General features: G+C 43.2%; 1 protein-coding gene across 1 annotated transcript; it reads left to right on the forward strand.

Moving 5' to 3' along the window:
• Nucleotides 1–215: 215 nt before the first annotated feature.
• Clca1 (chloride channel accessory 1) lies at nt 216–26,578 on the forward strand. The gene is made up of 14 exons (XM_041652853.1): nt 216–385; nt 5,870–6,010; nt 6,184–6,331; nt 8,504–8,609; nt 11,711–11,891; nt 13,687–13,905; nt 14,689–14,916; nt 16,501–16,675; nt 18,475–18,581; nt 20,387–20,602; nt 21,106–21,367; nt 22,395–22,562; nt 24,185–24,418; nt 25,181–26,578. Exons 1-14 carry the CDS (start codon nt 224–226, stop codon nt 25,567–25,569), a joined length of 2,736 nt encoding a protein of 911 aa, XP_041508787.1. The 5' UTR covers nt 216–223; the 3' UTR covers nt 25,570–26,578.
• Nucleotides 26,579–27,416: the final 838 nt, after the last annotated feature.

Consider the following 27,416-nt stretch of genomic DNA (forward strand, 5'->3'; position numbering starts at 1 on the left):
ACACTCCTTTTAGATGGAAACACTTTTGTACACAAAGTACACAGTTTGGTTTTAAAGAATAGTTACTCTCCTATTATAGACAAATGTGGTCAAGAACCATTTGGGGTCAAGAGGTTAAAGACCTATAATAAATCACCTTGGATAGGGAGAACTGTGTCTCAGAGCATATATATAGCAGTAAAGACACTTCTACAACCAGCCCTTTCCGAGGGACATCTACACGATGGGGTCATTGAAGAGTCCTGTCTTCATCTTGGTCCTCCACCTTCTGGAAGGGGTTCTGAGCAACTCCCTCATCCAGCTGAACAAAAATGGCTATGAAGGCATCGTCATTGCCATCGACCATGATGTGCCTGAAGACGAAGCCCTCATTCAACACATAAAGGTGTGTGCGAAGAAGCGATTTTCTATGTTTTGACTGTTTTAGCTACCAGCATTTAATCAACAATAAGCATAATATTGTGTTGAAGGGAACACGATTTGTGTTGCTCTAGTTGCTTGACTTGGGAAGACACTTTTATGTCTGAATCTCCAATTCTTTATCTATAAAAGGGAAGCAATAACTCTTTACCCACTAGGATTTTTATGAGAAACAAGGTGAATGCAATGCACATAATTCCAAGTTAGATATGTTGTTGGCACTTAACAAATGACATCTGTATTTTCTGGCTGTAGGTTGTCACCGAGAATTATTTTGTGCTAGAGAAAGACAGGTTCAGCTGTATAACAATAACGAGCAGGTAATTTTTCTGCAGGTTGCTACCACCACCACATAGTAGACCCTCTTGTTATTCTACTTGAAACTAATCTGTGAGGCTAAATAGCAGCCTGACAGGCAAGCCTTCACTTAGCCCTTCCAGTGGGCAGAGTCACAGCACCTGCTCAACCTGGAAGCAAGGGGTCAACTCAGGGCTGCTGCAGGTGTGTGCGGGAGGGGGACATGGGTACACCGTTGTTGCCTCTTCTGTAAGTGGAGAAGCTCTTTGTCCCGGGAGAGCTGGAAGAGCCATCCAAACTGTCATAAGGTAGAGAGAGGAGAGAATTCTTCCACCACAGTAAAGGGCTGGGAATAAGAAGGAAACACTTTCTAAAAGATCACCCTGGAGTCCTCAGTCTGCTCAAAGCACATCCATGGTCATTGCTGTGAAACGGGTGAGTGTCCTGTTCTGTAAAATGGGTGACAATAAGTGGTTCTCTTACAAAGCCTGTGAGGAGCATGCAGAAGTGCACACCAGTAACAAAGACACAGATGGAGCTTAATAACCGCAGCTACTGCCACTGTTTTCCAGTCACCTGTTTTTGCTTGCTTACTTGCTTTTTTTGCTACATTTTAACAGTACTTTTACATTATTGTCTTTTATGCTTGTATTTGTTTCTCTCTCTCTCTCTCTCTCTCTCTCTCTCTCTCGTGCATTAGTTTAATTTGTATACCCATTTCATTATTAGGCAATATGTTATCTTTAGATTCTTCTTTAGCATTTTAAATATTAATTCTTCTTTGACAATTTTATAATTTACATAATGCATTCTGACTAGTAGCCACCCCTACTCTTTGTCCCTCCCATCCCCATCAACATCCTCTCACTGTCCCTTTCATGACTTCTAGTTTTATTTAGTGGCACATTTGGTGGCTGTCTGTGTGACATTTGGATGGGCACTATTCATGGGACCCTTGCAGGTCAACAGTGAGCTCACAACGGGAGGCAGTGACTGTTCTCTCTCTGAATCTATGTAGCAAACAGCTGGGCAGTGAAGGTTAGGGCCCCCTGAGCCCCTCCTCTATTAGTTGCCCTTTTACCCCTTCTGAGGGAAGGTTCCTAGGACCAAAGTCCAGAAGATTCTCCGGGATGCATCATGGAGTGTGGGTAAAGAACCACTTCTGTCTGCCAGGATTCCTGGCCAGAGTATAACTCAAATAGGTGTGGGAGATGGAGGTGCGGCACGTCCAAGGACGTCTTCATGTTTACCATAGAGGCCTTCAGACCCTCTTCAGTGCAAGCAACTCCGTGCCTGAAACTGATCAGTAGTCAGAAGCCTCGGGTGGGCTGTTGATTGTCACAACAAAAACGAAGCAGATACCTGGAGAAAGAAGCAAAGCAGAAAACGGAAGAGACGCATGACTGGTTTGTTTCTGTCTCAGGCCAGTGTGTTTTGGGGATATGCTGGGAGAAACTGGAACCTTATGTTTAATAACAGCAACTTGGTGTTCCACGAAGCTTTGAGCCTTCAGAGTGCTTGCCCTTGCCATCTTTGGTGGGTTTCCTGGTGAAAATCATTGATTTCTCACCACAGTTACTGAATTGACTTTCTAAAATGAGCAAGGTCTGAGCTATGCGAGCTAAGTTGGCTTTCACTTCTTTCTTCTGTGCAACAAGAACACAGTTAAGTCTGATGGTGTCTGGAGGGTCCCTGCATAGAGAGAGCCAGCCCCTACTATCTGATGCCCCAGATATCTGATGTCTGAAGATCTCAGGGAATGCCCTGACCCCAGCCCAGCTGCCACTGATGAGTGCAATTGCCTCTCTTGGCTCCTCAATCCCTGCTCCAACAGCCTTTTTGAGGGGAGATTCTCTACCTGGAAGTATGGTTGGGACATAGATGCTAAGTCAGCTTAGCTTCAATGAGGCAGTATTCAAGGGTCTCCTACCAGTGTGTGGAGGAGGGGACCACAGCAGCGCTGCCCACCAATGCTGGTCCCTGCCAGTACTGCCACTGCTCCATACAGAAACCTTGGGAGGACATTGCACAGAAGGAATTCAGGGAGAAATTCTCTCTCTCTCTCTCTCTCTCTCTCTCTCTCTCCCTCTCCCTCTCCCTCTCCCTCTCCCCCCCCCCCCCCCTCTCTCTCTCTCTCTCTCTCTCTCTCTCTCTCTCTCACACACACACACACACACACACACACACACACAAAGGGACACAAGTAACAATGGGAGTATCTGGAAGTGTCTCTTGGATGCACAGAGCCCAGGGACTATCTGGCTTGGCACTCATGCATTAATTTGTCATTCACCATAATAATTTGCTCAGTCAATCAGTCTTTTTTTATCATTTATTTGCAAAGTACAACATTATATAAGGTACTAGGAATCCATCTGCCACCAGCGTTCAATGCTTGTCTTTCGGGAATGCTAGCTCCATCCAGTAAACAATGTCCCACACCCTTCTCTTGCCCAGAGTTAAAATATCTATGTAGATATGATATCACGCTCTCAGAAAGCAGAACAGATGGCATGTGCCTTTGTTAAAACCTGCAGACAACGGCATCTACTTCAGACTACTTGCACCTTCTGGAAGGCGTCAAATAGTCACAGTTTACAAGGGGAATCATGGACAAGTATGCAAACATAGTCAGGTTTATACCATCAATCATTTGGTGGTTTTAATTATTATTTTTATTAAATTGGGAGAATGGTAGCATGTTAAATTCTCCCAATGATTATTAAAATCTGGACGTCAGGGGATAGAAACGCAAAGCATTAAGCATGCTTTCTAAGTTAGAATGGGAATCATTATTGTCACAGTTTGGAATGGGGGGAGGATCAGGCTTGGAGGAAAAAAGTAAATTCCCAAGTTCATCCACTGAGATGGGCAGGAACAAGACTCAGCTCTGCATCATTCGCTAAGTGTGGCCTCCCCTCACCACGTTGAACTGTCTTTCTCCCAGGTCCTCCTCAACTGGGCAAGCTCCCCACTAGGTCTGCTCCAGCCGGGACTCTGCTCCTGCAGCAAGCCCTCCTTCCTTTCTGCACTATCCTTTTCCACTCACATCTACAAATTATAATAGTTCCAATGAAAACAAACAAACCCCATGGCCAATCTCTCATTTCCCTACCATTTAAATAAACGTGTCTTAACCCGCTATCTGTAGCCGCCAACTCCAGTTTCTCTCCTCCCACCCTCCCGACTGCACTCACACACACAGCTGTCTCCATACTGCACATGGCTCACCATACTGCACATGGCTCACCATACTGCACATGGATCACCATACTGCACATGGATCACCATACTGCACAAGGCAGGGGCCACCCCAGCCTTCCTCCCATTACTCCTGGTTTCCTCTCTGTGCACTGACTCTCTTCCCCTGCCAGTCTGAGAACACCAGAGTTCTCTTCTTTCCTTGTCAACGCCCATCTGTCCTAGCTGACCCAGCCAGTGCCTACTTACAGCATTGTTTATACACCACTCTCTCTCTCTACCCTGTCACGGTGTGCTCCAGGGAGCCTCCAGGAACACATACTACTGGGGTTCTTTCACTGCTACGAAATAAAGCTACACATAATTTGCAAATACTAAACGATGCTGTTCCTTAAATCTAACTCTTAATACTATATTAAAACATACTATACTAAAATGAATGCTATCGTTAATATTTATCATGAGATTTAGCTTAACTGTTAGGAAACTCATAAGTATGTCATATTCTCTCCCTGCCGTGTGCTGTGAGACCTAGAGAGTTATAGCCCAGTTCTTGATTCCTCTGTCCAAGCTTTTCTTATGGTCGAGGGATCAAATGCAATGGGGGCACAAGATGATAGTGAATAAATATTAATGTCAAGAGAACATGCTTCCTAGTGTATCCTGTAGTTGGTGGGTTTTTCCTCTTTAGGGGCCCACCACCCAGCTCCCCAATAAACACAAGAGATTTTTTTTTTCTTACTTACGAATGCCTGGCCTTAGCTTGGCTTGTTTCTAGCTAGCTTTCCTAACTTAAATTATCCCATTTTTCTCTTTAACTATGCTTCGTCTCTGGGCATTATTCTGCATATCTTTCTTTCCTTCTTACTCCATGGCTGGCTGTGTGACTGGGTAGCTGGCCCCTGGTGTCTTACTCTCCTCCTTTACCCGCTCCTCACTCCCTTCCCTAGATTTCTCCTCTTATTTATTCTTTCTGCCTGGCAGCCCAAACTACTTCTCTCTCTTGCCTTGCTATTGGCCATTAAGCTCTTTATTAAACCAATCAGGTGTTTTAAGTGCAAAATAACACAGCTTTACAGAGTTAAGCAAATACAATATAAAAGAATGCAACACATCTTTGTATCACTAAATATTCCACAGCACAAATAAATGTAATACACCTTAAACTAATATTCCACGACAGTGTCACATGGGTGATGTCATCTGTGAAGTAGTCACAGCTACGTTTCCCATGCTGTAAGTGGTGAAATCAGAGCTTAGAACTGGAAAGTGACAAACAATGCTGCTATGAACATAGTTGAACACATGTCCTTGTGGCACGGCTGAGCATCCTTTGGATATATACCCAAATTGGTATTACTGGGTCTTGAGGAAAGTTGTTTCCTAATTTTCTGAGAAATCACCTATAAATCTAATCTACATGGGAAGTAGAAAAAGACAAGATCTCCTAAGTAAATTGGGAGCATGGGGACCAGGGGTGAGGGTTGAAGGGAAGGGGAGAGGCAGGGAGGGGAGCAAAAAAAATGTAGAGTTCAAGAAAAATCAATAAAAAAATAAAATATATTATTTTACCATGGTTATCTGTTCTATATATTCAATGAAGATAATATAAATTTAATCCAAATACAGACAAGGATTGTACAAAGTCAGTCTTACTCAGGAACATAAAGGAAAAATTAAAATGGTAAATTGAATAAAAAAGAATGGGAAAGTGTCTAATGTTCCACAAGAAGTGGCGGAGCCAGGATGAGCATCTGCCTCTGGAGTCTGTGCTGTTCGGTGTTGCTCTGTGATATGATAGACACTCAGGAAGAACGATCACTGTTATTAAGGAAGCCATGACCTTGCCCGGCAAGGCTTTTGAAAGGAAGATCCAGACCCGTGTTTGAGTGACCTGTAACTCGGTCTGTTTACAGTGACGTTGTTACATGTGCTCTCTCTCTCCTCCCAGGACATGGTGGCGCGAGCCTCCCCATACCTGTTCGAAGCTACGGGGAAAAGATTTTATTTCAAAGATGTTGCCATTTTAATTCCTGAAAGCTGGAAGACGAAACCTGAGTATGAGAGGCCAAAACTCGAAACCATCAAAAATGTGAGAGCAAGTTCTTTTGGGCCGATTTTCTTCAGCAGTTTAGCTTTTGTTTCTGTTCCTGTGTTGGAGGCGAAGTAGTGTAGAATGAAATGGGATTGCGCTTGAGTCCCTCAGCTGTGAGCGATGCCAATCTGCTTGCTGAAATGGTGTGGTCATCTTTTCCTCCATTCCAGGCCGATGTCCTGGTGTCAGCAACCAGCCCTGTGGGTGAGGACCAGCCACACACCGAGCACGTGGGGGCATGTGGAGAGAAGGGACTCAGGATTCACCTCACTCCCAACTTCTTAGCAGGAAAGAAGCTGAAAGAGTACGGACCACAAGGTATGGACTCAGCTAAAGCGTTCCAGCAGATACCTTACCACACCGGTTGTGTATTAACTACTGTGTTCTCTTTCTGCGTAAGCCTACAGATGACAGTACGTTAGGAAGAAAGCCAGTGAAGCAAGCTTTTCATTTAAAACAAGCAGCCAGAGCTAGGTATTTCGGAGCTATACTTTAACATAGACTTGTGTACCTGCAGATGTGTGGCACTTTGGCAACTTTATGAATTACTATAGCACCAGGTTATTGCAATAAAATTGTTTGGCACGAAGCCTTAGACATCTATGGATCTATGGGCTTCTCGGGACTGGATTAAATCTCCTTTCTGAAGTTCATAAAATAGCCACCAGATGGTGACAGCATGCTCAGTCTCAATTGATTTGTGGTCCTGACTCAGCAGAATTTGAGTCTTGATTCTGTAGGACTTGGGAGAGGCTCAGATTCCGAGTTTTTAACAAGTTTCCGGGTAGTGCTGCTCGGGGTAGCACTCTCTAGGTAGCAGACAGAATTGTTTTGCTGTCATCTCTCAGAAGACTCTCTCTCCTCTCTTTCTCTCTGAACCAGTAATTCCAGGACAGCTGAGCCAGAAGGATCCTGAGTTTGAGTTAGCCTGGGCTACACAGGAAGACCCTTAAAAGGAAGGAACAACTAAAGAAAAAGTCCAATCCTTACAAAAATATACTCAATCATATCAATATGAGCTATATAGAGCAATCTTGAAGGAAATATTCAAAGTGCATATATGATATATATATATATATATGGCTAGTTATTGAATAACTAGTATTTTTGAATAACTAGTGTTGAAATAATAAGATCTAAAAAAGACTAGACTCCTCCACTATCAGCTTGGTTTTCTTAACCTAGGCAAGGCAGAGGAAAAGGGCAAGCCGTGGTGCTGCAAGCCTCAGCCCCACACATTACGCACTGAGTAGCAAGGTCTGAACTTTGCCCCTTTGTTCTACACTACTCCACTTCATTCCCATAAAAGGAACAGGAGATCCCTGACCTATGACTCAATAAGTGTGTGTTGAACTCATTGGTCCTGCGCTCACGATTGCTGTCACAGCTGTGTATCACACCCTTCCTTTAAGTCACTTATTTATGTATCTTGACCCCAGTTCTTTGCCCTCAAAATCTTCTGCTATCTTGACAGTCATTTCCCTCCCAGAACTTAGAAGAAAATCCAGTGCGAAGCCTTAGATCAGAGCAGGGATTGAGTTCCTTGGCACGTCCCTCCCACCGAGCTCTCCAGACTCAGCCAGCATGAAACATGTTCATAAGTCACTAAGAGTCATCCAGATAAAACAGATACTTAATGGTGCCAAATCATCTCTAGATAGGATGTGCCCAGATACAACAGGGGGGAAATCATATTGTCTGTCTTCGCGGGGATAAGCTACGATGACAGTAAGATGCTCAGGGCCATAATGGGGCATGATAAAACTGCAAAAGAGGCGTGTCTGGTCCACTCTGAGCATGTTCGGGTGGCAGCTGGGAATCGGAACTTAATATTTCTTTCTTAATGCTTTGGCAACAGATTCTCAAAAGTGTTGCCAAGGCAGGACTTGAACTAATGGTCCTTCTGCTTCAGCCTCTTGAATAGCTAGGATTACAGGCACTTGCCACCAGGCCTAGACGGAAGCTTGGCTTTCAGAGAAGAGCAGTAATGACCCCTGCAGAGACAGTGAGAGATGCCAACTAGAGAAGGCAGGTGTCACAAAAACCAGAGGTGAACAAGAGGATGTTGTGGCCCAGAGCAAAATCCCCAGAAACATGGTAATTCTGGAGCACAAAGGCAAACAGCAGCAAAAAGGCTGGCGTTACCTAGTACTCCCACACTGTGCGAAGGACTTAACCCTTGTACTGCAAGGCATTCTCTCTCTTATCCTGCATGTCCTCCCTAAGATCACACATTGTGGGTGAGGCAGCTGCCTGACAGGGGGAATAACCTCCCGGCCCTCAATCATCACCCCATGAACACACAGCAAGCCAAGAATAACTGCATACTTCTCACATTAGGTCATGGTAAGGGAAACAAGCTCCTAATTTTATTATTTAGAAGTAAATAATAAAGTCAAGCAAAGCGAACATTTAGAAGAATTATTTTCTAGCGTGAGGTTATTTTACCCCGTTTTATATCTTCATCCATCTGATTTGTCTTCCTCTCAGAGAGGGCGTTTCTCCACGAGTGGGCTCATCTCCGATGGGGGGTGTTCGATGAATACAACAATGAAGAGAAATTCTACCTATCCAAAGGAAAAACAGAAGCAGTAAGGTATGGACATTTTGACTTTACCTACACAATTTTTAAACACAGCAAACTTCTCCTTGAATTACTTTAAAAATACCAGTTTTTGATCCTCTATCAAGTGGTTCTGCTGAGTTCCTGTTTTGTAAATCATGGCGATGGACAGGCTGCCAGGTACCTCTGCTTATAATCTCCATCACACTAGCAAGCGTCACTTTACTGACATGACCACATGTCAGTTTGACAACTCAAACCTCAGCCAATAGGCACCACCCCAAACTTGTCTGTTGTCCCCACTTCTCCCTTCTAAGTTTCCACACCATTAAATAGTACTGCGTCCTCCCTTAAGAGCAAGGCTGATGTGTGCACATTGTTTTCTGAGATCTAGTAGTATTTATCAACTTATTCTCCCTTCAATGGCTACAGAGCACATTAGTCTACACGACGGCCATGCCCTCTTGATAAAAACTTTACCAGGTTAATCCCAGGACTCGGGAGGCAGAGGCAAGTGGATCCCTGTGAGTTCAAGGCCAGTCTGGTCTACAAAATGAGTTCCAGGACAGCTAGAGCTGTTATACAGAGAAACCCTGTCTCAACAAACAAACAATCAAACCTACCTTTATCTATATTATTAATATTCATTGTCCCTTGTCTTCCAAACAAATGTTTAAAGTATGTGTAGGCCCATAACTAATCCAAGCATGATAGCTGTAGGAAGTTACTCTTTTCATATACTACAGAATATTTATGTGACCCGACAGACTGTATTATATTTAATGAAGAAATGGTAGGGACAGTCCCAGCAAGAAGACAAAGGTGGCTTCTATGAGCACAGTTGTCTCTGTTTATTCAGGAAGTTGTATCCGATTCAGTAGCACACAAAATGGAGGCAGAACAAAACAAGGCTACCAGAGGGGAAGACAGAACACAAAGGAGTGTTGTACTTAGAAAACCCAAGAAAGTAAAGTGAATAGCTCAGGTTGTAAGAAACATCAACACAGGGACGAGATACAAAGGGAATGCTCCAGGAGCTTTTCCATGTGTTAGCAATAACCCATTAAAAAATAGAGTGGAAAAACACTCCACTGAAGATAGCAACTCAATGGAAAATGCAGGAAGAAATGCTCAAGATGAATCTGAATAAAACTACAAAATAATTCTAAATGACTTAAAAGAAAACAAAGGCAGAGAGGATTTCAATACATGAAATGTATAAATTCAACAAAAATTGATTTATTAATTTATAAAATTCTAGAAAAAATTGTATCTTATTCAAAGATTCTAGCAATCATTCGGTGAGATTATTTCTGAAAAAGGATCATAATAAAGGAAGCTTTATTGTCAATTTTTAAATACACTTCAAGACTGAATTAAATATAATAATGTATATCAACAGAAATTTATATACAGAGTAACTTAACAGAGTTTGAAAAATAGATAAGGAGAGGTAAAATATCTTAAGATATAAAGAAAATTTCTAACTATGGGAAAAACTAACAGAATCTCTTACAATTGGATAAACTTGTCAAATTGAAAAACACACAATACAAATTATACATATCTAGGTACTAAAGTCTACAAATGTAAATTATTAATATTAATGCATAACAAGTTAATAAATATTAAGATTATATCTGCAGGTAGTAAAAATCTTTTTATATGTTCATATCTCTATGTAGTGAAAGTTTTGCTGTGCACTTAAGAATTAAAATAATAGATGATTGCAGCACTATGCAGCTATAATTTCAGCACTCAGGAGGCTGAGGCAAAAGGATATGAATTCAAGGCTAGTCTGGTCTACACAGCAAAGACCTGCCTCAAAAAACAAAACTAGAGAAAGACATAACTAAAGAATAAGGTAAAAAATTTAACTGCCCATAATTTTTTTGTTTTACGTGAACTAAATAGGGTGAAAAGGGAAACAGAAAAAAAAAAAGAAATATGCTCACAGAAGCAGAACAATCCATGCTTTTACAACCATAGCACTGACTGTGGAACCTTAAGAACATTCGGAGCAGGTGTGATGGCAGACACCTGTAATCACAGCATGCTGGAGCTGGGAGCAGGAGGGCGAGGGTTCAAAGCCATGGTCAACTACAGAGCCAGTCTGAGACAAGCCTGGGACACAAGAGTCTTTGTTTAAGAGGAAGAGGGCAGGGGGACAAAAACAAAAACCTGGAAATGAGCGAAACACTAAAAGAAGAATATGCAATGGAAAGAAGATATAACATATATCAGAGCTCTCATTTTCCCCGTTTCTCAGGCAACTATTTCATGTTTAAAAATCCATTTTAAGTAAATGATAGACAAGCCATATCAACATATTTTTAAAATATGGTCAAATTTTCATGTGTTTATTTTTACACATTTTATTTTGGGTATTGAAAAATTAACAGAAAAAGTAAATTTAGTAAGTTAGGGTGAATTCATATAATGTCAAAAGAGAAAAAAATCAATAAAACTACACTATGCAAAAATGTGCTACATATCTATGTATTAATATTTTAAATATGCCACCTCAATAAGTTCATGAATCAGAAAACAAAGCATTGTCGTGCTGACACTCAGAAAATCTTTCAACAAGCCAGCACTCATTTAATTCTGATGACGAAACATGTTTTTCTCTTCCCTTTAGTTTTTATGAGTATTCACATATTCTTTTATGCTTTTATGTTTTTATTATTTTATGTACTCAAATCTGTAATTTTAAAATGAAACATAGGGGAAAGCATTCAATTTATAATAGACCCCATAAACAAATAAGAAATTAAATGTCAATGAGCACACAAGAGCTGTACAAAAACTGTTTGGAATAAACAATTAGGACAAGTAAGTAGCACAGGGACGATGTCCAAGTCCTGCGGGGAAGCTAAGAGAACTCTTGATGTTCTAGCACGAGGAGACAGGATTGGAAGAGCCTGAGGACTCTGGCCTAACTCGGGCTATCAAGGCACTCTTCTTGAGGCTCCCCAGGTACTTTCTGGCCACATAAATGTCTGGTGTAAACTTAGTGCTTTTATTATATGAAGATATGTAATTTCTTCTTGGTTCAATAAAAAAAAATCTTACAAATTTCAGGTGCGTTATGGACCCATTGCCTAAGCATTTAACCTTAATATCTCTTTCAGATGTTCAGCAGCTATCACCGGGGAAAATGTAGTCCGTTGGTGCCAGGGAGGCAGTTGTGTCAATAAAGGAAACTGCAGAAAGGACAGATTAACCGGACTCTATGGAAAAGACTGTGTGTTCTTACCAGACAAACAACAAGTCGAGAAGGCATCCGTAATGTACTCTCAAACTATTGATTCTGTAAGTGCCATGTTCTTCCCCCAGTGTTTCTATGAATGTAGAGAAGGCAGTTTGGTTTTGGTTTTGCCCAGGTGCTCCAAGGGAGAATCAAGTTTTAGAGAGACTACCAGCTTGAGGGGGGGAAATTGATTCTCTTTAGGATAATCTTATTGCAGAAAACAAACCTACAGAACTCTTGCTGTGTGTCACACAGAGCCATATCTGGAGGAAGCAAAATTAATGTGACATGGTTGGATTGCAAAGGAGTCTGTTGACATCTGTCCATTGCACTGTAAGACCACAGAGGACTGAAGGACGGACATTCTCTAGCAGGATAGAAGATGAGGGAAAGGAGTAAAAGGAGGCGGGTTCAAGAAGCAGGAGATAGCCGGATAGTGGTGGCGCAGGCCTGCAGAGGCAGGCGGATCTCTGTGAGTTCGAGGCCAGCCTGGTCTACACCAGCTAGTTACAGGACAGGTACCAAAAACTACGAATAAACCCTGCCTCTAAAATAAATTTTACAAAAAAGCAGGTGGTAGAGAAGGCTCTCGTTGGTAAAGAATCAGGAGCAAAGGGATAGGGGTGAAGAAGCTTGGTTAGCCTGAAGACCAACAGGACAGAGCAGGAAGGTGAGGCGTGAAGGGGAAATCTACATTAGGTTTTGTGACTGTGTTTGGTGTGAGAAGCCACAAGGCTTGAATAATAGTCAACCACACAGAGGGTCTCAGAGGGCTACAGAGACACCACTCGGTGGTAAAGTCCCTGCTGATCAAGCAGAGAGAACCTGAGTTCAGATCCCCAGAACCTATGCAAAAGCCAAGGAGGCCAGCACTGAGAGATGTAGATAGGTAATCACTGAAGGTCACTGCCTGCCAGTTTCATTAAATAGACAGATTTGAGATGCACTGGGAAATCCTGTCTCAGAAACTGAGGGAAGACATCTAACACTGACCTCAGGCCTCCACATGAACAGGCTTGCATGTGCACCCACTCACATAGCTGTACACACAGCACACGAAGAAACCACATGCAATATAAATATAAAAGTCTAATATATCAGAGTAAAGGGAAGAGTTCTCAAACACTGTGGGGAGAACAAACTGGAGAAACAGCCACGTGGAAAAGCCAGGTTAGTCAGGCTACGGTGTAAAGGAAGACCACGAGGACTCGGGTGACGGAGATTTCATTGAAATGAGGTTGGCGGAGGAGGATTATGAACTATTAGTAGGAAGAAACATCCAGACCTTGGTTATTTTGCTGAGGGAGGAAAGCAGCAACTTCCTGATTCCTTGAGCTGGGTGACAGGGTTCGCGCAGAGATGGTGAGGAAGCGCCTGCGGGAAGTGATGACGTCATTATAAAGGCGGGGCGTTTGAGAAAGCAGATCTCCAGGTAGATTTTTAGAGAGCTGGAATGATGCACGTTCAAGGTTGAATGCAGCATGTTGGTTAATGGGGTTCAGGAAGCAAAGAAGTGGAGTCTGGTTGTCTGAAGCTGGAGAGATGATTGGACAGTGAGAGGAATACTGCAAAGTGTGGTGTGCAAAGGGGCGATGTCGTGGGTAGAAAATCAGAAGAGTAAGGGAAGCCACCTTGGAGCAGGCGGGTTGTTCACTGAGGTCCCATGAGACATTAAAGACGAGGGTGGAAACGGACTTCAGACTGAGTTTCCCCGGGAGCGCCATGTGCCATTGTGACACTGAGTCATGGCTATAAGGTAGCAGAGGAGCCTGGGGTGGGGACACACGAGGGTTATTTTGTTAGATATTTTAAACAAGTCCATTAATGTTATATGTATTATTGTATTGGCAATTTCAGGTTGTTGAATTCTGTACAGAAAAAAACCACAACAAGGAAGCCCCAAATGCCCAGAACCAACGGTGCAATCTCCGCAGCACGTGGGAAGTGATCCAGGGCTCTGAAGACTTTCGGCAGAGCGTGCCCATGACCACTCAGCCACCCACGCCCACCTTCTCTCTGCTGCAGATTGCACAGAGAATTTTGTGTCTAGTTCTGGATAAGTCTGGGAGCATGATAGTACGTTCACTGAGCCTTCCTTTGGGGGATGTGGATCATAGGTGTGTGTGCAATACAATCCAGCCCACAATTTGGACTTGGTAGAGAGTAAACACAACAGGAGGGCCAAAACCCAGCAACAGCTTTGTCATCAGAAATGCTCGTCTTTGGCTGGAGCTAGAGCCCAGCTGACAAAGAGCTTGTCTTGCAAACACAAGGACATGAGTTCAAGGCCCAAAACTTTCTTGTGGTCCAACGCTGGGTAGGTAGAGATAGGCAAATCCCTGTGGCTCTTAGACCAGTGAGCTCCAGGCGATGAGAAGCGCAGAAGTACACGCACACATGTGTGTGCACGCACGCACACACACACACACTCAAGCAAGCATGCATGCACACAGAGACACAGAGCTTACATTGCCTCATTCCACAGACTCAATATCAACTGCCCCCTTTGTTAAATTAAACTGATGTCAACTTATGAGCAAAGATCTGAATAATAAGCTTAATACAGTTCATATTTTACTAACACACATAGGTCTAGAGTTCCATATAAGCCTTACTTAGACCTATTACTAATGCTAATGCATTCTGTTCCAGCGATTGCCTAATACAGTTTTTTGTCTTTTGCTCTTTATGCAAACACTCTAAAATTTTACCCAAAGTGGATGCTAGGCCCCATAAGAGAATAGAGCTTGATTACACCCTTACCCTGGGCAGTCACTTCCAGATGCACCTTAGCCTGGTCTGCTGGTAGCCTGTTGGTGTAAGCGCCAGCTTGACTCCTTTTATTTGCTTGCTCCTCAGGATGATGACCGCCTTAACCGTCTTAATCAGGCAAGCAAGCTTTTCCTGCTCCAGACCGTGGAGCAGGGATCCTGGGTCGGGATGGTGACATTTGACAGCGCGGCCTACGTAAAAAGCGAACTCAAACAGATAAAAAGTGCTGCTGACAGAGACCTGCTGACCAAAAGCTTACCCACAGAACCTGCAGGAGGGACGTCTATATGCTCCGGGCTTCAAGCAGCCTTTACAGTAAGGCGTGTTCGCTATGGTAGTTTGCAACTGTTTGGGATTTTTTGCTTCTGTGAAAATTTCGTTTCTGGTGTTTCCATACAAGGCTGGTGTCAAATAGGAGTATATGCAAGGCTAAAGCAATGGTCAAAGAGTGCAAAAATACAGACTTCTAATTCACTAATTCACTTCTCATGCTTCCGTCCTTTTCTGCATGAGGAGGCATTCCGGTATTTCTGCATGCAGACCACTACTCAGAAGACGTCTGGCGTGCCTCCTCCACCCAGCTCTACTAGGTTACCCATTCTCGTACTCTATGGCAGAGCCACCTGCTCTTACCTGATGGTTCAACTCGGTTACCTTTGTCTCCCTGAGATGAACCATGGAAACTCCAACCTACTCCACAACACACAGTAATCATGAGAAATTAGACAAAGGGATCCAAACTGAGCCATAGATCTTACTTCCTAGTACCAGAAGCATTTTGGTCAGACCAAGGTTAAGACCACAGCTCTGAGACTCCTCGGCACTGTCTCTTTCCGGTGTCCACAGTCTCAGTCCACACAGTCCACTCCCTTCTAATACATCAAAGTCACCTTGTGTGGTGGCCCACTGTCAGCACTCAGAGAACGCAGTGGGGAGAAGTCCCCTGTGCCTGCATCTTCCCCTCCAGCCTTCTGGCCACACAATCTCATCCAGAGAACAGGAGCTGCAGGACTTACTTGACCTTGACTGTTTGTCTTGCCTGTTGGTCTCTCTTTATCATTTCAGTGATGTGTAGAGTCTGGTCTTCTTAAATGGATAAGAAGTGACTTTATTTCATTTTCTTTCCATCATAATCTTTTTTACATTGGCAGATGGACTGTCCTCTGTATGCTATTAAAAGTGCATCTAGGTACACAACTGTAGGAAGCACTTTGGAGATAGGAGTGGGAGGGTCAAAAGGTCAAGGTCGTCCTTGTCTACACAGGGAGCTTGGTGCCTGTGTAGGCTAAGTGAGACCCTGTTTCAAAAAGCAAATGAAAGGTGTGTGTGTGTGTGTGTGTGTGCGAGAGGGAGAGAGAGAGAGAGAGAGAGAGAGAGAGAGAGAGAGAGAGAGAACAAAGTGTTTGCTTTAATCAGAAGGGATAGTAAAGGACAGGTAGCTACCTCTGTGATCTGGGTAACACTGTCCAGTCAGAATCTATGGCCACCAGCATGCAGTTGATATTGTCAGAGAATACAAAGCTAAAGTTACAATGTCATTGGGGTCCACTATCCCTCAGCTGGTTGCTGATGCTTTCTGAAGGCATCTTGGAATCTCTTGAAGCCTCTTGGGGAGAGATCAGATGAAGGAAACTCAAAACTCCTGTGTCCTTCCCCAGAACCGCCCATCACCAGGGCTACCCTGCATTGCACAGCTGTGCAGACTAACAAGAAGTCACTGTTGAGGTCCATGATATTGAAGCGCTACCACAGTATCTCTGCAAGACAGATGCTCCTCCAGCATTCCCAGCCCTGCACATGTTCCCTCTGCAGTTGCTCCTTCATGTCCCGTGTAATTGCAGTTCCCACAAACCCCCTGCCCACCCCAAGACTGATTCCCACTCTTAATCATGCCCTTAGGTGATAAAGAAGAAGTATCCAACCGATGGATCTGAAATCGTGCTGTTGACCGACGGCGAGGACAACAACATCGGCGCCTGCTTTGACCTGGTGAAGAAGAGTGGAGCCATCATCCATACAGTGGCCCTGGGCCCGGCTGCTGCTAAAGAGCTCGAGCAGCTGTCCACAATGACAGGTGAGGGGAGCTCTGCTGAGACCCACCAGTGTTTGCACGGCCGACCCTGGGCTCCAGTGATCTGGGGAGTCCAGGGAAAAAAAATAAGAAGACATAGAGTCGTCTCAGCCAACAGCTACGCTTCTCCCAAATGACCATTAGAAGTGAACCCACCCATTCTCTTTAAGGTCTTGGTTCCAGGACTAGGCCAAACTACAGAGAGTATAATTGTGTTACACCTTCGGGACCACTTGGGGAGCCTTTCCCGGATACTTTATAAGTATTTAACTTTACCTGAGAAAGACAGGAAGGAGAAGGAGGGAAGAGGTGAAGAGCCCGTGAACAATGCAGAAGGCTGGGTCAATCACACAGGCAGTTTCTTCACAGAAGACCAGTGTGTTGTGTATCCAAGTCCCACACACAAACATGATTCAGAGAGGTCTCCTCTGACTATGGCTTCTTTAACAGGAAAGGTGAACATCTTCTTTTATTTAGGGATAGTATTAGAAACACAGATTATTACTGTTGGAGCCTCTTATATCTGCTCATGTTCGCTAGAAGCAGGGCCTGAGATGGAGGGTTGGATACCTGTGATTATAGAAGGAGGGGTTCTCACAGGGAAGGGAATGGGGGACAGACAGAGCAGGAAGCAGGCAAAGGATGGAAGCAGATTTACACTCTAGGCTCACTGCAGTCAAGGGGCCTCAGGGCCAGACACACCAAACTGGGTCCTCCCTTGAAATAAGGGGACTCCTCTTTGCGTTGCTGCACCCCTCAATCAATGGCAGAGCAGACATAAGAATCGTTTTTTGGTGGGTGTAGTATGGTCCTGGTGTAAAGCAATCCCCTAAAGAACTGGTCATGGGTAGTTAAACCTTAGAGCTAGGCAAACTTGCACTTACCTGCAAGAGGACACAAGGGGACCTCAGAAACACTCTAAAACACTGCCCCTAACTTTGGATGCTCTCTAATAGCCTAAAAGTGACTGCCCAAGATGATTCCATGGGCTAAGGAGCTTGCTGCCAGCTCACAGCCTGAATTCACTGTAGAGAACCAACTGCCACAAGCCATCTTCTGACCTTCACACACAAGGCGACACATGCACACACAAATACAAAAATATAAAAATTAGTTAGGAGCAGCTTCCTATCCACTCCTTCAGTTATACTTATCCTCCGGACCCAAACTTTCAGGGCTGGCGTATTATTTTTCTTTTTCTACACATCTCAATTTTCTGTAACAGCCCCTTTGCTCCCTGTTATTCTTGATAGTCACACACGTATCTTTCTGGATTTGAAATACAAGTTTAAAACCCAGTTTGTTAGAATTGCATTTCAATAATGGTAAGCCAATCAGAGGGGTCTATCTATGGTTTAATAGACTCTCACGTAAAAGCACATATCCTTTAAGATGGAGATACTCTTGGAGATTTGTGCAGATAATTGAAGCAGCTTCAATTATCTGAAGCTATTCAATAGTTTCTGAAGCTATTCATTGCTAAAATTGAAAAGTCAGTATCAATGGGGCGCAGTGTTATAAACCTGTAGTCCCAGTGGTTGAGAGGTAGGGGTAGGAGGATCTGGTGTAAAGGTCATTCTTGGATAAATAGTGAATTTGAAGCTGGCTTGAGCTTCAAGAGACTATGTCTCAAACATACGGATACACACACACATACACATATCAGTATTGACTTCTAAGTTAGTGTGCACATATATTTGATATTGATCTGTATTATCTATCCTGCTATTTTAGCTATGGCTACAATGTTGTAAATATCTGCTTCCTGAAATATAACTTCTGATAACGTAATTGCATTTTAGGAGGTTTGCAGACGTATGCTTCTGATCAGGCTCAGAACAACGGCCTTGTTGATGCTTTCGCAGCCCTTTCGTCAGGAAATGGAGCTGCCTCTCAGCGCTCCATCCAGGTTGGGATTCTTACTATTTGGCTTCTTATAATCACAGACGAGGCTACTAGACACTTTGAGTTCTACACTCCTCTGGGTTTTAGTTAAAACGTGGAGTCTTCAGGTTGACATCCAAATACAACCCTACCTATTTAAATGTGGCTGTTGGAATTAACTTATTTTATAAAACAATGAAATAACTTATATGGCATGTCCACTAATTCCTTGTAAGCATTTGCTAACAAGCAGGGGCTGGAATATGATTGACTTGTGTTGTCTTCAGAACAGATCATCTATACATATTCTAGGACAAGTGTTCAGTCCTTCATGACCGTATTTTTCCATTGCTCAGCTCCCTGTGATTGGCCATGGTTTTCCCTTAGCAGAGAGACAGCACTTTGCACTACAAAAACCCCATGCAGTTCATTCAGACTCCTGAGTCTTGACCCTGGGTCTACCACTTACTGACTTAGAGTGAAGAACCTTGCCTCTCTGAGCATGGAGCAGAAAGAGTCTCTGGGCTTGTCCGGTTCTAATACACCAAAAAGCTCAAATTATCTTTCAAATGTCTCGGGACTACTTTGGAGGAGGGCAAATGGATTTCAGAGTGCTCTCTTCGAGTGACTGCAGACGCTGCACACAGAGTTTTCATCTAGAGAGAATAAACAACAGCACGTGTGCATTCAAACTTTCAACCCAAGTTTCAGTGGGCATGAAGCGGGAGGGCCCAGCAAAGCCTGGGTGACAGATTCCGAACAATAGGATTTGGGGCCAGCAGATGTGCTGTGTCTGTCATCTAGGGAGACAGCAATGGCTCCTATGTTGGTTGTCCTGCAGGAAATTTAAAAATAAACTCAAGGGCCGCCTTTGGCCAAGAAAGGAATGTGACCCAGAAAAGGAATTCAGCAGCTGAGAAGCACCCAGGCTTGTCTATGTTTTTTTTTTTTTTTAATTTGAGAAAGCAGGGAGTGAAATGGAAAGGAGAGCAGACTTGTCACCAAGCCACCAGGAGAACAAGGGCCCTTTACCTCCAGACCCATTCCTTGTCCACCCATGGGACCAGAAAGCCTGGCTCTATGAAGACCTCTTCTAATAGGCACCACCTTTGACAGAAAGAATTACTGTGGAAGAGACAATTTTCAAAATCACGTTTTCTGCTGGAGCGTTGTTGTTCTTTTCCCACCCCAGCCCCTACCCTGCAGCAACTCCACTCTATGGCAAACGGCAGTCACCTGGTTCAGCGGTTTATTTCCGTTCCCTTCAGAAGGACTGCCATATGCTTAACTTGTAATTTTTAACTTATATGCTCTATCCCTGGGTAATAAGTGAGTACAGCCAGTTCCCCTCGGGGTTTAGTGCAGCAAGAGGTGGGATGTTTACACGAGTAAAGCAGACGACGACAAGCATCAAAGGATGGCCAGGGAGAAAGCTGCATCGAGCGCGTAGGGAAAAGGGTGACCCCTGTATCCCAAGAGACAGACATCAGTGAAAGTGAAGAAAGTCACACTTGCACCCAGTTCTGGAGGGTCAGCAAGACTCATATAAGCAGAGAGGAAGTCATGATGTCAAGGACAAGCAGAGAGTGTGAAGTCTGGGGTTTGCAAACCCTAAGAGGGAGGTGGTCTTTTTGGTGGAGAAAGAAGTATGGGAACTTGAAGGTAGAACAGTAATTTACAGCTGAATCTTAAATGACCCTAAATACCACACAAAGGACTCAAGAACACGTACAGGCCATTTAGCTGGCTCCTAGCAATGAGGACCTGGTACTAAGACTGTGAGATGCCCGCCGTGTTGTCTAGGATGTGAAGTCTCTGTCTTCTCAACAGCTGGAGAGCAGGGGAGCCAATCTCCAGAAGGACCAGTGGATGAATGGCTCGGTGATTGTGGACAGCACAGTGGGGAAGGACACTTTATTTCTTGTCACCTGGACAACACAAGCTCCTCAGATTCTTCTCTGGGATCCCAGTGGGGCAAAACAAGGTGGCTTTGTTGTAGACCCAGCCACCAAGATGGCCTACCTCCAAGTCCCAGGCACTGCCAAGGTATGAAGTCCACTTCCTTACAGATTAGATTTTTTTTTTTTTTTACAAATGGCTGTAGGTTTTTTTTTTTTTTAAGAGTGAGTATCGACTTTAGGAAAAACAATAAAAATTCTTCATTCATTGAAGTCATCCTGCTGGTTAAGTCAAGAGAGAGGAAATGGATAATTTTATGTCCCCAAACAAAAGGGAAACAATTGAACTGCATAGCAATCGGGATGACAAGTGATCCTTGTGGCTTTGGGATTATGAAAATGATTTCCTGTCCCTCAGAAACCCATCCTTGGAAACTCCCGGTAGTAATCAGTGAGGACGCGACTTTTGGACCCCATTATCCCTATCCACATTTGTCTTGATAGTCCAAACACACTCTAGTTTGCCTCAACTGACAGGGCATCAAGGACACCCACATCTTTCTAGACATGCTCCCAACATGCTTTGGTTGTATAAGCATTTGTCCTAAGTCTTTGTTCCTGACTGGAGATATCTGCATCTGTTTTGGTCAGGTGGGCCACTGGAAATACAGCCTGAAAGCGAGCTCACAAACGCTTACTTTGACTGTCACCTCCCGGTCAGCAAGTGCTACAGTGCCTCCAATTACAGTGACCCCAGTAGTGAATACGAACACAGCAAACTTCCCCAGCCCTGTAACAGTCTACGCAACTCTTCGCCAAGGAGTCTCTCCAATTCTCAGGGCCAGCGTCACAGCCTTGATTGAATCCGTGAATGGAAAAACAATGACCCTGGAGTTACTGGATAATGGGGCAGGTAACCATCAAAGAAACTAGAAATTAGTTCTTCTTCTAACACACCACCATGGAACAGCTAACAGGCATGGCCTGCTGAGGACAGTTGGTACTAGGGCCTGGTGAAAGAGTTCTCAGCATGCTCGTACATGCCACGTTCCCAAACATTGGGAAACATGAAGAGGGGTCTAGTTTGAGCCTCTACAAAGCTAAAGTGCATTAACAGTTTGAATTCAGTAGCATTAGAGCCTGCACAGAACTGTCTGCTTTCCCAACTAAGGGAAGGGAATAACAACCATTTTTCTCTCCGTTGCCTTCTCAATCTGTCTGCATATATAAACATATTATTCATATATATATTATATATAATCTTCATTGTTATGTTCACCACACACTTTTTAGGTATTACTATCCTCCATTATTGGTAAAGATATACTGTCACACTTTAATCAACGAAGATGAATTACAGCAGAGTTCTAGATTATTCATATATCCATGTGAACTTTGGTTAGGCTTGATCCCCAAGTAAGAAATTCTGCCCACTTTTCTTGCATTTAAGAAATCTATAAAGAAGAAATACAATTCTGCATTTCCTTTTTGGAATGTGTCTATTTATTCTGGTAGAAGAATCTTTATTAGAATGAATTTTATAAGTATATTTCCTACTCAAACATCCTCTGGGGAGAAATTATGAATTTTTCTTCCCCATCATATACATAAAGCAATCTGACTTGACAGGAAAGATAATTAGTGAATTGATAGCTCATCCTACCAGTCATGACTGAGACATGTGTCTCAGTCATGAGACATGACTGAGACCTCTGATTCCAAAAGGAACAGTCTCCTCAGGGTGAGAAGGTTTACACCTAAGTCTCTATACATGTACACACATGTATACAAAAGCATCAGGCCTCATCTTATACATAATCAAGCCTTGTTGATAATGCTCAGTTTCTATGTTTGCAAAATCTTAATCCACACACAGACTGGAAATACAGGTGTCGAGTTGCCTTTCGGGTATTCATGAATTCGTTCATCTCCTTGTCAAGGTGCTGATGCTACCAAGAATGATGGTGTCTACTCAAGATTTTTTACAGCTTTTGATACAAATGGTAGATACAGCATAAAAATATGGGCTCTGGGAGGAATTACAACAGACAAACAGAGAACATTACCTCAGAATGGAGTCATGTACATAGACGGCTGGATTGAAAATGGTAAGTGGTCTGCAGACTGGACCAAAAGACTTGGGTCTAGAAGAATCAGTAAGCCCTGAGGAAGAATAATGCAAAGATGTCTCTTGGTTTCTGACACTCACTCTACCTTATTGGTGTTTGGGGCTGGTGATCCTTTGTTCTGGGTACACTCTTACATCTTGTAGGATCCTGCTGCATCCCTGGAACCAAACAGTCCACTAGATACCAGTAAAGTCCCAACCCCAAGTTACTATATTCGAAAATGTCCCTAGTCATCTGCCGTTGTCCTGTAAGAGAGGGCAAAATCCCCCCATTTGAAAACCAATTAGGCAAATCACAGCTTTTAACCATTTGGTTTCAAGTCATATCATCTACAAGACAAAATTTGTCCTTCACTTTCTTCCACTGCAAAACAGATTCTTAGAGGGCAACCCCCTGAGCCTACGTGTAACCAAGTGAAAAAAAAAAAAAACACATCTTCAAGAAATAAGACCATATACAACACTCTGGGTTTCAAACACTTGTTCAGGATCAGAGTGGATTAAGAGCAACAGAGTCTAAAGGGTTTCACGATTTGCCTTCCTAATTAAAACCAACAACAACAACAACCACAAAAACTCTTTAAACAAGTGGAACGTATGAGAAAGTAAATTCCGAATAATGTCATATTCTGCACAGAGCACCTTTATTGGATGAGTTCTGAGTGCTTAATTGGCTGCATGAGCCGTAGTAGTCTTTGAGGCACAGAATTAGTTTTATATAAGACTGTGAAGCAAATTCCTTCGTGAATAAATTCCCAGGAATTGACTGAGACAATTGGGCTGGAAGTGGGTGGCATATACCTACAACCTTAGCACTCCAGAAAGGGAGGCAGGAAGATCATGAGTTTGAGACCAACCTGGGCTGCATAGTGAGACACTGTCTCTTTCAAAAGCGTAAAGTGTTAGAATCTTAACATAAACTATTTCATGAGAAATTGGAATCAAGCAAGAAAGATAAAGCACAACTATGGAGAATGTGAAAACAGGCTAAGTTAAACAATCAAGGTCATTCTCCAAGACCAAGGAGATTAAGTGCGAAATAAATGAGAGTGGCCATGGCCCTCACAATATTATCAAAGTGATAAGCGACTTCTTAAGACAATAGCAGAGATGGTATTTAATCTGACATTATAGAAGACAGGAACTTGAGAGGCCGGTGAGAGCTCAGTGAATAACGGAGCTGGTTGCCAAGTCCAACACCTGGAGTTCCACTCCTGGTACCCATGTGTGGGAGGAAAGAATCCACTCCTACAATTTGTCCTCTGAATAAAAATTTTTAATTAAAGACAAGAAAAAAATGAGAGAAGGAATATAATTCCAGGGCAAATGTTAGAAAAATTAATTGCAGGGTTGTTTTTTTTTTTTTTTTTTTTTTTTTTGTATTACAATCAGGAAACACCTGTTAGGTAAAGAAATGTAGACCTCACTTTGCTCATTTCCTTCTTATGCAACCCGATTTGGTGTTTTGTTGCCAAACTTTAAAGTGGATTTTGTGGGTGGGAGGAGAGAAGGAGAAAAGTAAGAAACAGGAAGAAAGAAAGATCCAGTAAGAAACAGGAAGGGCTTGTCTTTCAGCAATATTGCCCTTTATATTTAACACAGGTGAAGTAAAATTCAATCCTCCACGTCCTGAAACTAATACTGTACAAGACAAGCAACTGTGCTTCACTAGGACGTCTTCTGGGGGGTCATTCATGGCCTCGAACGTCCCCTCGGCTCCCATTCCTGACCTCTTTCCACCTTGCCGAGTCACCGACCTAAAGGCTAGCATCCAGGGGCACAAGCTTGTGAATCTGACCTGGACCGCTCCCGGGGATGACTACGACCGTGGGAGAGGTAAGATGCTGTGGTATGGACCCTGAAGACGAGTTTATCAACCAACCAGAGACACAGTAGAGGTTGGTGTTGAAGGCAGGAGGAGACAGAAGCAGGGGATCTCTAATGGCTTCTAAAATTAAAATTAAAGATTTAAAAAAGTCCAAGAAGCTTACCTACTTAAGGAATGAGATATTTTATCTCAGAAAAGAAAACTTTGGTATTTTGCTTTTTGTTTTGTTTTGGGTTTGATTTTGTTTTTAGCTGCTGACAGATGAGGTTTTGCTGTTTCTAGAGAAGGGTTATGAAGAGAGACGGCGATAAACATCTGCGGAAGAATTCTCCCACGCTACCAGACTTTGGCTCTCAAAGTATCAGTATAGAAATTAGGTGTGGGGTGGAGCCTGAGGTTCTCTGTTTCTAGCATGTGTTTATGAAATGTGTGGGCGACAGCCTGACCTAATTAACTAAATCTGTGTTTTAAGATCGTCTGAGCACGTTAACATTCAGGAAACACTAGCACCCAAACCACCCTTCTTCAGCCAAGCCCTATCTATGCTCAGAGGCTTTAGGCAATCACTGAGCGGCTTTTGATCCACTTTGTCAAGAGTAACAAATGCACACAGGAGATGTCAATCTTTGTGACTACAGTCTATTCATGGTAACTTTGTGAGATGATAATGTCATCCCTAACAGGTTTTTAAAGCTCAAGATTTGAGAATTACAAGTCACATCCTGTCTCACTCCTCTCTCTCTCCCACCCCCATCTCTCACACATTTTAGCTTCCAAGTACATCATCCGAATAAGCACAAATATTGCTGATCTCAGAGACAAGTTCAATACCTCCATCCAAGTGAACGCCACCAACCTCATCCCCAAGGAGGCCAACTCTGAGGAAATCTTTGAGTTTGAACTGGAAGATGATAGTTTTGGAAATGGCACAGATATCTTCATTGCTATCCGGGCTGTGGATAAGTCCAACCTGAAATCAGAAATATCAAACATTGCACGGGTATCTCTGTTCATCCCCACTGAAGAGAAGTCCACCTCCAATGACACAGCTCCTCTTTGCCCTGATGTTAGTATCAACAGCACTATCCCTGGCATCCATGTGCTGAAAGTAATGTGGAAGTGGCTAGGGGAAATGCAGGTGACGCTAGGCTTGCACTGAATTTTCAGGAGATAAATAAATAAAGCATTCCTTGCATTGTAGAACTTTCTAAAATGGATTTTAGACTTCCTGTAGGGGGCAATATAGTAATATGGGAAGCTCAAAATCTGGATCTATGTGTATTAATAATTCTCTGCCCAGATTCTAAGGTTTAATCTTTGCTCGATCTTTGGATGGTAATTTTGAATGCTTGGAAGAACCAAATGTTGCTTTTACTAGTAGATTTTAGTTAGTCCTAAGGAACTTTTCCAGGTAAAAATAACATTCAATTGCAGTTAATCTACTAACTACTATAATGTCAGAAATGCCTAACCAAATTATTTAAATACAAAAGATCTGGAACTAACATCACCAAGAATGTGTCTTCCTTTCCCTAGATCTGAGTAAAGAAGGAACATTCATGGACGGGGGCACACTGTGGGAAGAAATCATAGATTGGTAGTTCCATGAGTGTAGAATGCAAGAGTCAGTGATGCCTAAAGCCACAGTGACGGGGAACAAGGAAGGGAGGTAGATACAGACCGAGTGATACAGAAATAAAAATATATTTCATAACTTTGTCCAAATGTTCTATTAACAGCCATCTTAGTTTTCTATAGCTGTGAAAAGACACCATGGCCAAGACAACACATAGAAGAAGGCATTTAACTGGGGGCTTTCTTACAGTGTAAGCCGGTTAGTCTATCATCACCACGATGTGGAGTGTGGCCATGGGACAGCAGGCATGGAACTGGAGCAGTAGCTGAGAGTTTACATCTTATCCTCAAGTTAGAAACGGAGACTGGGTGGTGTAGGGTCGGGGACTGCGCCTGGTAGGGGATTTTCAAACTTCAAATTCCACCCCCAGAAAAACACCTCTCCCAGTAAGGTCACACCTAATCCTTCCCAAAACCGTTCTACCAACAAGAGACCGAGCATTCAAATGTGTAAGCCTATGGAGGCCGTTCCTCTTCAAACCACCACACCAATATATAAAAATGAGCTTATTTAGCAGTGTCCAATTAAATCCATGGATGATCTCATCTGCTAATAAAGCAGGCTACTCTACATCCACCCAAAGTGTATTTCTTTACTTTCAGACCTTTCTTGTTATAGCTAGAATTTAAGAACAAGTTAGAACAATTAAATCTACAGCAACAGTGAAAAACAGAGAGAGGAGATTTACTCAATGTGGGCATATCAGGAAGCAAAATGTCTAACACCCTCCCCCTATTCCATATTCAAAGTGCTAAGGTGGGTTTAGTTTAAATAGGAGATAAGAGGTGCACAGTTGAGTAATCTGGGTCAAGGTCAAGCCCTTGCCATCACTGATCCAGGATTATCACTCATGCAAAGTCATCTGCAAGTTGTCAGAACTGGGTTCCAGGACATAAGTCCTTCCTCTGGCTGGAATGGTGACCCCACCTTCTGATTCTTTGGGGATTGTCTTAGTTAGGGTTAACATTGTGATGATGAAAGGCCATCAAGCATGGTGACCAAAAACATGATCAAAAGTCAAGTTAGGGAGGGAAGAGTCTATTTGTCTTACGCTTCCACAGCGGTGTTCATCATAGGAGGAACTCAAACAGGGCAGCAGTCTGGAGGCAGGAGCTGATGCAGAGGCCATGGAGACGGTGCTGCTTACTGGCTTGCTCCTCACAGGTAGCCTAACCTGCTTTCTTATAGAACCCAGGACCACCAGTCCAGGGATGGCGCCACCCACAACAAGTTGGGCCCACCCACATCCATCACTAACTTAAAAATTAACCTCCAGGCTTGCCTGCAGCTGCATCTCATGGAGGCACGCTCTCAACTGAGTCTCTCTCATCTGCAATAGCCATAGCTTGTTTCAAGTTGACGTCAAATTA

Source organism: Microtus oregoni, unplaced genomic scaffold, assembly GCF_018167655.1.
Source record: "Microtus oregoni isolate MIOR12 unplaced genomic scaffold, Mior012 000000F_ref0000247, whole genome shotgun sequence".
NCBI lineage: Eukaryota > Metazoa > Chordata > Mammalia > Rodentia > Cricetidae > Microtus > Microtus oregoni.